Source organism: Zootoca vivipara, chromosome 2 (assembly GCF_965207765.1).
Source record: "Zootoca vivipara chromosome 2, rZooViv2.hap1.1, whole genome shotgun sequence".
NCBI lineage: Eukaryota > Metazoa > Chordata > Lepidosauria > Squamata > Lacertidae > Zootoca > Zootoca vivipara.
Window position 1 is genome coordinate 87,121,923 of NC_142584.1, and position 15,525 is coordinate 87,137,447.

At 40.4% G+C, this 15,525-nt stretch overlaps 1 protein-coding gene across 10 annotated transcripts in view; it reads left to right on the plus strand.

The window, feature by feature from the left end:
• Positions 1-15,525, plus strand: part of RAD18 (RAD18 E3 ubiquitin protein ligase) — a 100,905-nt gene that overhangs the window by 1,196 nt on the left and 84,184 nt on the right. For 7 of the 10 annotated variants that reach the window (XM_035106574.3, XM_088662362.1, XM_088662364.1 and 4 more), the window contains exons 2-4: positions 2,011-2,092; positions 6,732-6,793; positions 8,903-8,973. In XM_035106574.3, the coding sequence (XP_034962465.3) occupies positions 2,011-2,092; positions 6,732-6,793; positions 8,903-8,973 (215 nt within the window). Of the gene's footprint in view, positions 1-2,010; positions 2,093-6,731; positions 6,794-8,207; positions 8,383-8,902; positions 8,974-15,525 lie in introns of all 10 variants that reach the window. The other 3 variants (XM_088662365.1, XM_088662360.1, XM_088662366.1) reach the window with 2 other exon arrangements.

Here is a 15,525-nt window from a genome sequence, read left to right on the forward strand (position 1 = left end):
ACATATAAAGGGCGCCAATACCTTCAGTAGCTTAGGGGCTCATCAAACCTAAATCCGGCCCTGCTTGGTGGGTGGTGCTATATGCAGGTGTGCATGCACACACATATATAGCCTATGTATTTGCTAGCCATATATATATAGCCTATGTCAGTGGTTCCCAATAGGTGGTCCGGGGACCCCCAGGGGTCCAAGAGCTATGCCAGAGGGGTCCTCAAGATGCTATTAGAATAAAAAATATATTAAATATATTTCGTATGATAACAGATTTTTTGTTTTGGCCACTTCCTGCATGAGCAGAGTCTAGCGCAAAACTAGAATTAGATAGAGGCAGTAGTTCTGCTGTATGCCGTTAGGTGACGCTTTACAAACACTACTGTTTTGCAAAGAGGCAGCGCGCGCATTCTACTAACGCTCACCTCCCCAAGATGCTTTGCGCGCGTCGGCTTCATTTGTGCGCTACTGCGCAGGTACCCTGTCTTCTCCATTCCCCTCCCTCCTCCCTGGCGCACGCTGCCTCTTTGCAAAACAGTAGTGTTTGTAAACAAAGCGTTGTTTTTCACGGAAGCTACAGTTCGCGTAGTTAAAAATGGACTGTTGGTTAAAAAGTGGTTCATCTCATTAAGAACTGAAAATTAAAACTAACTGTATACTGATGGAGTACTCTGTTGTAACTGTAAAAAACGTATAAATATAAAATATAAAAAGACTCTTAATTTGGCTCTCACTTTTTAATTTTAGGATTAGGAATTAATGGGGGTCCTTGTCACAATAGCGGCTCGATGAGGGGTCCTCGAGAAAATTTTGTTGGGAACCCCTGGCCTATGTATTTGCTAGCCACATTGATAAAGTGCTCTTAACGATGAAGTCTAAACCCTGAAAATGGTGATAGATACATCTGTTAATATTAACTGCAATTGGGACCTGCAACAAAATGCAACTTTCTCATAAATTAAGGCCTCTTGTTTTACTAAACTTCCAGGGTCTAGAGGTGGCTGATAAGTAGTTGCATTTTTGCCTACCCTAGGCAGGATTCACTTAACACTTGCACCTCTGCAACAGGGATCCCCTCCTTGTACTGAAGCTGTCACAAAGGGGACTTGCATCTCACTCGTGTCTCTGTATGCCTGTGTGAATCATTGTATGCATGTGCTTTTTTTAGTGTGTTTTGTTCATCTGCCATGATAAATGCAGAAAAGGTGGTTGCCGCATCTACATTGTTTTAAAAATAATGTGTCAGGGAAAAATATCTGTGTTCACACAGGGTAACTTGGTATTGTTTCTCAAAAAGGATTAAAATGGTTTCAGGCTTGGCCCCTGATAAACTGCCTGTGGGTGTTTCTACCATTAAAGAGCAGGAATCAAATAAAAACAAAGATAGCAATGACATTGGGGCAATATCTTTATTAGGCTAAACATATTGCCAAAATACTGATGTAGAATTTTTTTGAACGCTGCATGTAAGCTTGTGGGCAGCTCCTGCTTTTATTTTTGAATTTTGTACAGTACTTAGGATAGTCAACTAAGTTTTCATCTGTGATAGGCCTACTGAAACTAAAGGACATAACTTAGTCATGCTCATTAATTTCAATAGTTAATTCATTAATTAGCTAGTTCGTTAGATAGTTTATTAATTTCAAAAACATTGTTTAATGTATTTTTAATCTTTGTTGGAAGCCCCCCAGAGTGGCTGGGGAAACCCAGCCAGATGGGCGGGGTACAAATAAATTATTATTATTATTATTATTATTATTATTATTATTATTAGACTACTCTGAATACAACTTAGTTGAATACCAACCTAAACAATTTTAAGCACAATAAATCATAATGATTATATTTTGTCAGTAATTTATTATGTTGGCTCTATTATGTAATTGTGGCAGTAATTTTATCCAGCTATTCTTTCTCAGTAAATAGTTTCTCCAAATGAGAAACTTTACTTTTGAAATGTAATCTGAACTGTTCATTTTGCCAGATCTTTATAAACAAACCTTTAAAATCCCATTTCAGGAAGTGGATAACTTGTTGCGTTGTGGAATATGCTTTGACTACTTCAATATTGCAATGATCATTCCTCAGTGTTCACATAATTGTAAGTATACAAGTTGTTTATTTCATTTTTGTTTCCTGTTAATGTATTGTTTTATCTTAGTGCTTAGTTATTTTTGAATTTTTAAAATCCAATGTGAGTGCTAACATACATAAACTAGAAATTTAAATCTTTAGGGTAGGGTGGTATTGGGAGTCTATAATTTAGAGAAATTGATGGCAGACTGTAGTTCTGTTCTGCTCGTCATAAGTGGCTTTTGCTGTCTGCTTTAAATAGGAGGTTCTTGGTTGCCTGAAGCCTATTATGCTTCAGTCCTAGCTCAGAGCATCTGTTATGTATGCAAAAGTTCCATGGTTCAATCTCTTGAAGCTCCAGGTTGGGCTGGGAGAGAACTGTGTCTGAAATCCTGGAGAGCTACTGCCATTGAGAGTAGACAGTACTCAGCTAGATGGACCAATGGTCTGACTCTGTTTAAGACAGCTTTCTATCACAGCAAACACTAAAAATATAAGAGTATGAAGGAATCATTTATGGAGCAAAAAGATGTATGGGGTTGCTATTTGTGGTCCGGTCTTATTTTAATTGATTTTAGAAAAGTTGTATCATTAATTAGTATAATGCAATCAAATTATTAGATACTCAAAGTAGTGATACGTTTTTTCCACCTTAGGTCTTCTGGTTTAGTCTGTTTGCTTCCAAGCATGACTTCCCTTTTTCTACTTTTGTTTGATGTTTATCAAGTGGATTTACCTTTTAAACCTTGAGATTTGCATGCTATTGACCATATCTCGAAGCTATGAACATGAGTTTGACCAAACTGCGGGAGGCAGTGCAAGACAGGAGTGCCTGGCGTGCTATGGTCCATGGGGTCACGAAGAGTCGGACACGACTAAACGACTAAACAACAACAGACCATATGCCACGGTTAGCTGACCTGCAGTATTCAATTGTGTTTTTTCTGCCCCTCTCCTCAATTACTCCTTCTGCCTTCTGCACTACCTTTTTATGTTCTCGGTTTGCATGTAGATATTTTTGGAGCTTTGAAAACCTTTTTAAAAAACCCCAATTCTTCAGGAAGTGTGCAGGAGCGAACATTACTGACCTTAGCTAACATGTTTCTCAATGAGCAAAATGAAGGTTTATGGGAATTTGTGGGTGGAGGGATATGCAAAATAGTCATTTCCATTTCTTGTTAATTTTTCAATACTGATGTTAAGAGCTTTATTTACCTATTGTACAAGGCTTGCACAAGAGTGATCAACAGGTCTTGTACAAGAACTCCACATTATTATTTTAAAGCCTGCTGTAGGTACTCTGATTAGTTTCCAAGGTAATCGCTCACATTTACTTTGCAGAGATCTTGAGTGACTCACTCCTTTGAAACCAGCATGCCTTCTGCATGCATCTATCAGAGGAAATAAGTGTTTTTCCTTTGGTATTGTGAGCAGCCAAAAACAAAATGGTTTGGTTATTCTCATGCAAGGAGCAAATGGAAGTAAGGGTGTGTCAAGAAGGACCAGCCACAAAAATATCGTCATATGTGCCACAAACTACTTACCTAACAATTGTGCTAATGTGATTCCCCATCACCAGTGACTGCAGATACATGACAAGTTTACTTTCCAGATTTTCTGTGGTAAGATAGAAACTTAAATGTGTGTGGGGTTTTCTGTAAAAAGAAAAAGAAAAAAGGATAGGCTGGCATTTTGATGACGGCAATGTTGTGTGGACAGCGCAAAAAAAGACCCTTCTGTGCATGATTAGCAGCAATTCCACAATAAACCTCCACCTGGAAGCACCCTTCATTCAGTAAACAACTTATCCTGAAAGCTAGCGTAGTGTGAGAAAATGTAGCCGTTTAATCTATTTTCATCATTCATAACCTTATGAGCTTCTGTTATGTCTCCTAGATGTGTTTCTCTGAACAAAGAAGTTTCTGCCTCTTTAGTATTTCTTTGTAGGAAAAATATTCACTCATGTTCTTTTCAGCTGTAGTTTCCTGTAGCTGCTGCTCTTATGAAACACTTTTTGAGATGGGATGACTGCAACTGTAGACAACATTCTGAATATGCCATAGATCTGTATAGCGGCACTGTGAGGAACATATCATTTAGAGAGCTTCATGCACCTTTGTAAAAATAATTAAAAAGGCTATAGCTAAGATTTTATTAAAACATTGCTGGCATTGTGCTATACAGCTTGGGGTCCCTTGTCCTGGTTTCCTTCCTCTGGTGTTTAATGTAGTTGGATATTCCTGAGACTGGGCTGGACAGTAGCTAGCTCTTCTGACTTGGTGATTCAGTTGAGTGCTGTAATTAGTTTTGTAGGTACAGTTCTTCAGACAGATCTACTGCAGTGTCACCGCAAATATAAATGAGTGCTGAAGACTGTTCTTTTGGTTCAGCTTCAGTGTTTATCTCTAAGTGTGTTCCAACTCCTCTGGGACATTAATATTGAACATAACATCAATCAGTCCTTTCACGTTCTAAAATGTCTTGGAGCTCGAGGGATTGCCAGACAGACCAATTAAGCTGATACATATTCATGCAGCTCCAAAGCTTCCCTTCCAGTATGGATTTTCATATATGGCATTTTGAATTATGTATCATTAATTGTGTCGACCACTTAATTGATTGACAGGATAGATGTTGAACAGGAACTTTGTTAATGGCTCCAGTGCTTCTTAGTATTCATCATAAAAGGTGATGTAAATGGATTAGTTACTAATTTTAAACTTGCATCAACACCAGTGCTATAGTGAACAAGGAATTTGCAAGTACGTGTAAGTAATGGGCTCAATCACTAATGGCCTTCATCCGAGAAAATATTATCTGGTTGGCAAGTTCATAAACCAAGGAGGAAATGTTTTTTTTTCTTACTCTGCTTGCTCAGATAAAAGTTTAGATTGTCACTCATTCAAAATCACATCTTAATGTGGTATGTGAGTTCTGCAAGACCTGATTGCTGCTTCTTTGATTGTCTCATCAAGGGAAGAATTATGGGTAGTAAAGGTTTATGGGCTCCCTGATGAGAGGAGGAGGAGCTCATGATGGAGGATGCCCTTGAGCCTTGATGATGCCCTAGATGAGAGCTTGGATGCAAGGTTGCCCAGCTAAGAGATGGGCTGTCCAGTTACTGTTTGTGAAAACTGGTGAACTTCCTTGGTATTGGATTTTTCTGTGAGCCTGTTTTTTGCTGCTCTTACATTGATAAAGATGAACAAACTTCCAGTTTCCCCAGCTTTATTTTAATGCTGCTTCTGTGATGGAAATTAATTGGTTTAAAATGTAACCATTTGCTACTTAAAAGCCTTTTCTGCTGCAGATACCTTTGTGATTTGGATTCATTAGTGAAAAATGTTCAGTTGAATGTGGATATTTTTACTTTGGTGAAAGAAAAGTTTTTCATACATTCAGGGTAGCTCTAATTGTAATATTTGTTAGCTTGCTAGTATTACTATATCATTCATTTATTGGTTGGGGCTATATGTTTACTGTTCTTGTAAGCTGATTTGAGCATAATTTGGAATAAGAAGCATATAAATAAATTTGTTGATTCCAAATGGTTGGTTTAACCAATGTTGTCCCTTGAGGACAAGAACTTAAATGTTTTGTTTCCTAAAAGAAGGTGTTGCCTAAAACCCTGTCTAGGATCTGGCTGAAAGAAAGATGGTTTTTCCAAAGCAAAGTATTGATATTTGTGACAGAAGGTAGGCTATTTAGGTTTTTCTGCCACAGGCTTCTGACTGTCTAACTTATAGAACAGGGGTGAGTTTCATGTGCTAAACTTAAGAAAAAGCCTAAGCTTATGATACCATGGACCATGGATACCTGATGCAAAAGGTTTCCATGCCAACATGGGTTGCTGGATCTTTACCTTCAAAAACACAAGGGAATGTCAATTAACCTTTAGAACAGGCACCCCCAAACTCGGCCCTCCAGATGTTTTTGGGACTACAATTCCCATCATCCCTGACCATGGGTCCTGTTGGCTAGGGATGATGGGAGTTGTAGTCCCAAAACATCTGGAGGGACGAGTTTGGGGATGCCTGCTTTAGAACAATCCACAAAACCTTTAGAACAGCGTTTGTTGGAATCCTAGAGTTGGAAGAGACCCCAAGGGTCATCTAATCCAACCCAAAGGTAATTTTGTTCTCCCCAGAGCTAATGATTGCCCAAGCAGAGCACCCTGTTTTTATTTAATTTTTTTTAAAAAAAAATCAAATATGTTTTAAATTTCTTTTCTTTTTTTAAAAAATCCACACATCTTGGCTGTAGTTGGAATTCTATGTAGAAAGAACTGGTATACATTTACTCTGAGTTGTTCTTGATCGCCTGTACAGGGATGTTCTGAAATGGTATGGTTTGTTTATCTTAGGAAGTATCTGGCAGGACCAAAGTATGGGGTAGCATTTCCTGTTTGCATGTGGTAGTAATTATGGTCCATTAGATGTATGTTATGAGCTATGAATGTGTTTGCAAGGCTGCATCATATAGTTTCCTCTACTTTGTGAGGTTGCTCTTCTGATAAATATTTTTCACCATTAAAACGGGTGAGGGAAATTGAAACCAATTATGAAATTTGCACTCCAAGTTCTGCCAACTGAAAATCGAACTGCAGCACTTCTAGCGCTGCCAAGTAGCCTAGTGCTCTAATTATGTTGTGTTTGTTTTTCCTCCAGATTGTTCTCTCTGCATTCGCAAGTCCCTGTCCTACAAAACTCAGTGCCCTACATGTTGTGTGGTAAGTGTTATTTCCTGTCCTACTGTTTCTGTTGAAGCAAATGCTCTACAGTTCTACAAACTGAGAACACTTGGAGGTATTAGAAAATGTTTCTAGTTCAATCTGTGCCTGACTTAGGCATTTTGGGATCTTAAATGGAACAACCTGTCCCCCTTGTTCAATACATGAATTGGATGGTGAGCAAACCAGTAGCACAATGTATGGTAAATGCTTAACTTTCTTTTCAGCATAGTCTGCTGTCACTTGTAAGTATTTGTAGAGCACAATGTGCATGCAATTAAACTACTGAGATCTTATGGGATTTCCTTGAGGAAACTTAACCCCAAAAAGACATAGCTTTACTGTTTTCAGTGTTAAAAACAGATATAAAAACTAGGAGCTAAATGACACCTTAAACCGTGGTTATGTGCGCAACAATGGAATGTTTAGGCATGCTTTTTTATAACAAGAATGCAAATCTGAAAACTGCAGCTAAAATACTATGTTCATTTTTCACATGATCTAGTCCTTCCCCTGCCCACCCCCCTAATATTCTTAAGAGGGTCTCTTCTCCAGTCTTCAGAGAGTAGCTGGAAGTGGGGACGCAGAAAAAGGTCCTCCTTTCCTTCCACTCTGCAGTTTTAATCTGAAATCTTAGGCGCAGTACTGCATCCAGAGCTCAGGAACTGCTCACACTGATGAAATTCCCTGTGACAAAATGCGCCTAAAACAGTTTTGAACACTGGCCATTTTACTGTTACTTATTTATATTATACAACATCTTAAAATTTGCAAAACGTAAACTTTAGCCTAGAATTGGTCTCACCACAGCCATATGAGGTAAGACCCATTTCATAGGGGGGCAATTGAGGCTGAGAATGACCTGCCCAAAATCTTCCATGGGTTTCTGCGGCTGTGAACCAAAGTTTTCCAAGCCTACCACTGAGTTTCTGGCCTTCTAGACCTCCTAGGTTCCTAGTCATATGCTCTAATCTAGCCTCTGGCTCACAGTTGTAGCATTCTGTGCTTTTAATTGATGCCACCATAAATCTCTCTTGTGACTGCTCAATAAAATTTATTATAAGATTAAAATTGAATGCCTAGCTAATAACTGAAGTGTACCCAAACCCTTATGGCTCCTGAGATGGTGCTCAGCATTGAGGAACTGTAGCAAATCTGGGAGTAATGTTTCCTAAGTAGCAAATGAAGTCTGTATTATATATGCACAGCATGTTGGCTCTGAATCCATTGTTGGAAAAGTAAATAGCAGGGAGCCATATTTACCCTAAACCATATTGGGATTAGTTGTCGCTTCAAGCTTGTTGGATTTTAGTAGGCTTCTTAAAATGATAGTTTCACTAAAAACTGAAACTGAAGCAGAGGTTTTGATAAGCACTGGCAAAGTATGTTTGCCTCTTATTCCCTCCTCCTGAAGGTATGAATTGGACTACAAAGAATGGAAAGTTGGAAGTCTCAGCTTCCTGTCTCCCCTGACGCCTGGTGCTGGTTTTGAAGACTTCTTTGTAAATATGTCTGGAGCAAATAACTTGTTTTTGCCTTTGTATCGTCTACATCAAACAATTACGGTAGTTTTATTTCAATGGAACACAGTATGTATCAGCTTGGCACCATACAAGGCAACTAAAAGCAGAAGAAAGATAAATATCAGGAAGTTTTTTTAAAAAAATAATTTATATGCCGTAAACCTTTGTGTTATCTGTATCTGTTTGTTCCCCCATTAATTGAAGTTTTATTTTTAAGTTCTCTCTCAAATTTCTCCTCCAACCCCTGATTGTGACTTAATATTAGCATCTTCAGTGTATATCCTTTTGCCTTCCAAAAAGTTGTTGCAGCCATAATAAAACAGTGAATTTCTGGCAGTTGGAGTTAAGAGTTTATTAGTTTGCTAGTAATAGCTTTTTATAATTTGATAAAAGAAACTTACATTTATAAAAGATTTCTCAGATATTTCAGTAAAGGAGGTGATTTCCCTAGCAGCTTAGATGTTTTAAGGAAATAGAATGCATACTTGGTTTTTATGTTTTGCTTTCAACATAGCAATTTTTGTGCAGATGATTCGAGATACTGGAAATATATGAGCGAATTAGTACCCCCTTTGTTCTTTTCTAGGCAGCTACAGAACCTGACCTGAAAAATAACCGGATATTAGATGAACTGGTAAAAACCTTCAATTATGCAAGGTACCCCATATCATTTTGTAAATTTCAGAGTGAGAATGCGGGTGTGACTCAATTTCCATTTGGAAATACAGGTTACGGTGTGCTATATGCTGATGTTAAAAATCTAGACCTGTAATGATTCTGATATTGACTAACTTTTAATTTGGTCAGTGGCCATAGTAGATATTCCCATATTCTTGAAACCTTTCACTCATTCGTACATATATGGAACTTCGGATGCACACATTGATGTATATTTCCTGCAGTACCACGGTGGTTAGAAGCTGTTCAGAGCAACCAAAGACAGGGAGGGGAGTCAGTGGGGTTAGAGTTCATATGGTGAAATACATGCATTGCCTTTGGACCGTCCCAGATACAACCCAGCATCTCCATTTGTGAAAGACCTTTGAGAGCCCAAAGCCACTGCTAGTTAGGTAGACAGTACTAGGCACATATCAATTGTAGAGTTGGAAAGGCCCCCAAGGGCAATCTAGTCCAACCCCATGCAATGCAGGAATCTCAACATAGAATCACGATACAGAAGTAGTCTGACATGATACCTTTTGTAGCTAAGAAACAATGGCTTCGTTCTTCCTCTGCTGTCAGGGCCAGTATCCCTCTGAATGCCAGTTGCTGGGAATCACAAGTGGGGGAGAATGCTATTGTGCTTGGGTCCTGCTTGTGGGCTGCACACGGGTATCTGGTTGACCACTGTGAGAACAGGATGCTGGACTAGGCGGGCCATTGGCTCATCACTTTTCTTCCTCAGACCATCTTGCTGTTCAAAATTGCCTCCCTTCAAGCTGCCTTTGTGTCCAAGTGTACTGAGCAGCCTCACCTCTGTGACCCTGTCATGCCAATGAAAATCTGAATTGAAGAATGCATCTTGAGCAAAACAGGCAATCCTCATGAATTAATGGGATACCACTTTCAGGTGTCTCTGTGTCTTAGTAGAATCGTAGAATTGGAAGGGACCTCAAGGGTCACCTAGTCCAACCACCTGCAGTGCAGGAATCTCAACACATGGTCTCCCATCCAATTTGAAACCATACTGGACCCTGCTTAGCTTTGCAAATGTGCTGGAATTTTGCAGCACCACTAGGAGGTAAACCGATTGATCTTTCCCATTGTTCCCTCCCAATTTATTTAAAAAAAACAAACAAATGATTGGGAGAACGTGGTGGTCATGGCTTTCCTAATAGCAATTTAATATTCAGAACATCAATTCTTCAAGGTTAATGGCCAGCTAAATGGAAGAGAGTTAAGGAAAGCGAAAGCCACAAATAAATGTGTTTCCTGACAGGAAATCAAGCAGGAGACATCACTTGGCAAGGAGCGAGATAAAATTGTGAAGTGGTTTCAACTTTCTTCTCCTGCACTTGATAGGCCTCAGGCACCCTGTTGGCTTTGAAAGGAATATAAACTAGGGCTGACCTGGAATGGACTTTGTTTATATGAACATCACTGCCTGCAAAGTCATATTCCGAGGGTAGTTTTTTTTAGGGTAGGGTTCAAGAGAGGAAGTGAACCCTCAGCATATAGTATGGTGGTCAGCGCCCTCCCTATACCAATCATTTTGGGTGACAGTGCTTCAGTTTGAACACCATTTTCTGGTTCTAATGAGTAGTAATAATGGCAACAATAAATATCATAGCCAATAATGTCAATATTTGAGTCTTTCCAATGATGACTAGGGAACACAGGAGTTGTTTCGAGAGTCATTCAGGGAGGTGGATGCACAAGAATAGCAATGAAACCTACATAAGACAACTGGCAAGAGTACTACTGGCTGAAAAGTGACTGTTAGGTAATTTTGTAAAAAACTGTGGCAGCGAGCACTCTGTAAGAGAATGGCTGTTGATTCCATTGTAAATTACAACAAGAATTGCTTTTCTTAACCAGCAGCTGTTAATAATTGGATATTTCCTGCCGTTTGGGTATCTGAACTGTGTTACTATCGACTGCTTTGCCTTTTTGCTCCCCCAATATAATTTCTTTACTTGGATGACTCACAGTTCTGTACCTCAGGGGTCCCGCTAAACTTCTAACCTTTCTGTGTGGAGCAAATTGTGTTTTTAAAAGGTAGGCATGGTTGTATAAAACGTATTGATGCAAGAAAAAAATCCTGAGTTCCAACTTGTTTTGGGCTACCCAGCCCTTCTTCAAGGGAATATCTTGGTGTGTGTGGAATCTTTTATCAAGTAAGCGCCTTGCCAAGAGAATGCAATGAAATGGAGCAATTCCTACATATAATATGTTGTTTTTTAATTTTTTAAAAGGAGGTTATTCTTTGAAATGTGGCTCATATCATGTGATAATAAGATTGCTATTTCCATACCCCAACCACCAAAGATCTGATCCTGAAGAATGTTTATATCGCTCAAAAGGAGTTGCAATTCAAAATATTTTCTTGCTTGACTTGACACCTTTTATGGCAGAGGCGGACTACAACTCCCATCATCCCTGAACATTGTCTGTGCTGACTGGGGCTGGTGGGAGTTGGAGTCCAACAACAATAGGAGGTCCATGTTTCTCAATCTCTGCTCTGTCGTCTACTCTTTGTTTGTTTTTAGTGCCATCACTGTCTCTCGTTGCTTTAAAAAAGCATGCTTTGGCTTTTCCTTTGGGCTTTTCAGCTCTGGGATTTCCCTCGCTTTTGAACACCTAACACTTATTTATATATATTTAATGAAGTCATGTAACAAGTCTCCACTTTCTAGGAGGCAGGATACTATGGTGCTTTTCACTAACTCCTCTTGAGATAAAATAAAAAAATTCCTTCAGTAGCACCTAAAAGACCAACTAAGTTTTTATTTTGGTATGAGCTTTCGTGTGCATGCACACTTCTTCAGATACAGTGAAATAGAAGTCCCCAGGCACTTATGTAGAGAAGGGGTGGGGATGGGGAGGGGAGGGGGAATCACTCAGAAGGGTGGTGGAAGTGGGTGATTGACTGACTGATAGCTGTTGATGACTGAAAACGACTGCAAATGGTTTTGCATGAAAAAGCAAGGGTTGAGATGGCTGAAGATCGCTTATCATGTATAATGAGATAAGAATCCAATATCTCTGTTCAAACCAGGTCCCTCCATGGTTTTGAGCTTGGTGATAAGTTGTAATTCAGCAACTTCTCTTTCCAGTCTATTTCTGAAATTCTTTTGTAGTAAGACAGCTACTTTGAGATCTTGTATAGAATGTCCTGGGAGATTGAAGTGTTCTCCTACTGGTTTTTCTGTCCTCTGGTTCCTGATGTCAGATTTATGCCCATTTATCCATTTATCCATTTATCCTCTTGAGATATCGCGGATCTCTGAATGTTAAGGGTTAGTTTTGGTATGACAAGTTGTTGCTTGTGCAGGAAACAGAGGACAGCAAACCATGAAATGAAGACTTTTTAGTGACACATGAAAAGATGAGAAAAGCCACTATCCATATAAACCTCAAGATGTTGTGCCCTGGCTTTGAAACCAGGCTGTCTTTCATGAAAGGGAGGCAACCTGTAGAACTTAACTATTGTTGTTGTTGTTGTTGTTGTTGTTGTTGTTGTTATATTTTGCTTTAAAGTCTTACTGGCGTTCCCACAAGTCAGTGGAAGGGCAAGAAGGAACGTCAGAGCAATAAGGCACACTGAAAAAACAACTACTCTGAAAAAGTTGTCTTATGGTAACATAGGTTGTCCTCTGGAACACAAGTTAGGAAACTTTGGGATGTTCCTGAATTCTCAACATGTAGAAGTTTATTAATAGCATTGCCCAGGGTAAGGTACTTGTTTTTTTTATTTTGAACTTACTTGATCCTACACAGCTATCTTTCTTGAGTATTGAGGGCTCTGGTTAAAATAGATATCAGCAGAGGACTTATTTTCTGGGGTGGTGGTGGTGGGTATAACTGTTAAACCAGGGGTGGGGAACATCTTTTCTCGCAATGGCTGCAGGTGGATGGTGTCCCAGCCAGAAGTGAACGGCAACCCTTAAAACACTCATTCATTCTGTCCCTCTTTCACTTCACCTTGGCATCTGATAATGGCAAAAATACCCCTCCCCAATTTCTTACAAAGGAGCTAAAAGAAGAAAGAACCCCTCAAGGCTTGTGGTCTCTACTCAAACTTGAGGGGGGGGGGAAACAGCAGCAGCAGCAACCCAGCTGTTAAATGATTTGGACAGATGCCACAAAATATGAAAATGGTGGGAATTAAAACATTTCCCTGAAGGTGGGTTTTTGTTTTTTGTTTTGCTTGCTGTATCACTGAAACCTCTTCTCTATTTCATGGTTGAATTGTCTTCTCCTTTGCTTCTTCCACTGGGTATATTCCTCAGGAAAGCAATACTGAAACTTGTTATTGTGCTAAGTAATTTTCAATATTGCTATCTGATTATTCATAGGAGACTGCAAGTATTGCTTGAAGATGCCAGCTTTGGGCGCTTGTTTCAACACTGTAAAGCAGAGGTTAAAGGAGCCCCTGACCATTAGGTCCAGTCACGGACGACTCTGGGGCTGTGGCGCTCATCTCGCGTTATTGGCCGAGGGAGCCGGCGTACAGCTTCCGAGTCATGTGGCCAGCATGACTAGGCCACTTCTGGCAAACCAGAGCAGCACACAGAAACGCTGTTTACCTTCCCACTGGAGCGGTACCTATTTATCTACTTGCACTTTGACGTGCTTTCGAACTGCTAGGTTGGCAGGAGCTGGGACTGAGCAATGGGAGCTCACCCCATCACCGGGATTTGAACTGCCAACCTTCTGATCGGCAAGCCCTAGGCTAGGGGTCAGCAAACTTTTTCAGCAGGGGGCCGGTCCACTGTCCCACAGACCTTGTGGGGGGCCGGACTGTATTTTGAAAAAATATATGAATGAATTCATATGCCCCACAAATACGGTAACCATTTGCATTTTAATGCGTTTTAAATAAAAGAACACTTTCTACTCATGTACGAACATGCTGATTCCCGGACCGTCCGCGGGCCAGATTTAAAAGGTGATTGGGCCGTATCCGGCCCCCTGGCCTTAGTTTGGGGACCCCTGCCCTAGGCTCTGTGGTTTAAACTACAGTGCCACCCGCATCCCAAAGCAGGAGTAGTTAACCTTTTTATACCTACCACCCACTAATGCATCTTTCTTGATGGTAAAATTTCCTTACCGCCTACCAGTGCTCAATGGAAGGAGGATTCAGCTTGTACTGTAGAACCCCCTACCGCCCACCTAGAATCCTGAAATGCCCACTACTGGGCAGTAGGGACCAGGTTGACAACCCCTGCTGTAAAGGGTCTTTGCGTAAACTCTAGGAATCTTGTCAGGAATTGAAACTGCCGTAAGGGAAAATATAAAGCACATACTATATATTATATTTACCTACAAGCTCTGACTCAGTTATTGGGGGGGGGGGTATCATGTACAAGAGGCCTATAAATTAGATGCTCCAACCTGGGATATTGTGGTTGTCGTATCAGCCAGCCTTTGGGTCTGCAGCTGCTGCTGAATGCCAGATTGGTTCTGAATAAGACCTCCCTTATCTATGATCTGATTGTGGATGAGGAGGCCGATCTGGTCGGTATCACTGAGACCTGCAGGGGTGAGCAGGGTGGAGTTGGTCTCATCCAACTGTGCCCACCTGCTGCTTGGTGCAGCACCAGGACAGACTTGAGGGTTGGGGAGGGGGAATTGCTGTGGTCTATAGACATATTCTCCCTCTCCCTCCTCCCTCCTTTCCTCTCCAGGATCTCTGTCCATTTGGGAGGCGGGAGGATCTAGAGCATGGGTAGGCAAACTAAGGCCCAGGGGCTGGATCCAGCCCAATTGCTTTCTAAATCTGGCCCACGGATGGTCTGGGAATCAGCATGTTTTTACATGAGTAGAATGTGTCCTTTTATTTAAAATGCATCTCTGGGTTATTTGTGGGGCATAGGAATTCATTCACCCCCCCCAAATAGTCCGGCCCCCCACAAGGTCAAAACTTTGATCCCTAGCTAGCAGGACCGGTGGTCAGGGATGCTGGGAATTGTAGTCTTCAAAACATCTGGAGGGCTGAGGTTGAGGAAGCCTGCTTAAGACACTTTCAGGCCAGTGGTAAAGCTGAAATTTGGTACTTATTCATAAAGCTTGATTCTCCTTTCTTTTTGCATTCATGGATTGTATATTTAGAACAAATTACAGGAAGCAAAAAGAAGCTTGACTTTAATGTGGCATCTATATCTATCATATAAATAGTGTTTGATGCCCAGGTGCCTCTGTTTCTTAAGAACTATTGATATTCTGGAAATGATTGTTTTAAATCCCACAACATAAATATTTTAGTTTCTGCTTTGTGTCTTAGGGGCAGATTTACTGGCACCTTTATTATTTTCTTGCAGTATTGCAAAGAACAAGTTGTGTTGCTTCTACCCATTCTGATCCTAGGCTGTAATCCTTAACTACTTCTGATTTCCTTAATGGATCTGAACAAATCTTATAAATCAGGGAGGGTGAAGAATCTATTCCTCTGTGGCCCAAAGGGCTATCAGCTTACCAATGCACACCAAATCAATAGATGCTCAGCACAGTGTCCTTGGCTAACCTGATGTACAATTAATACACCAC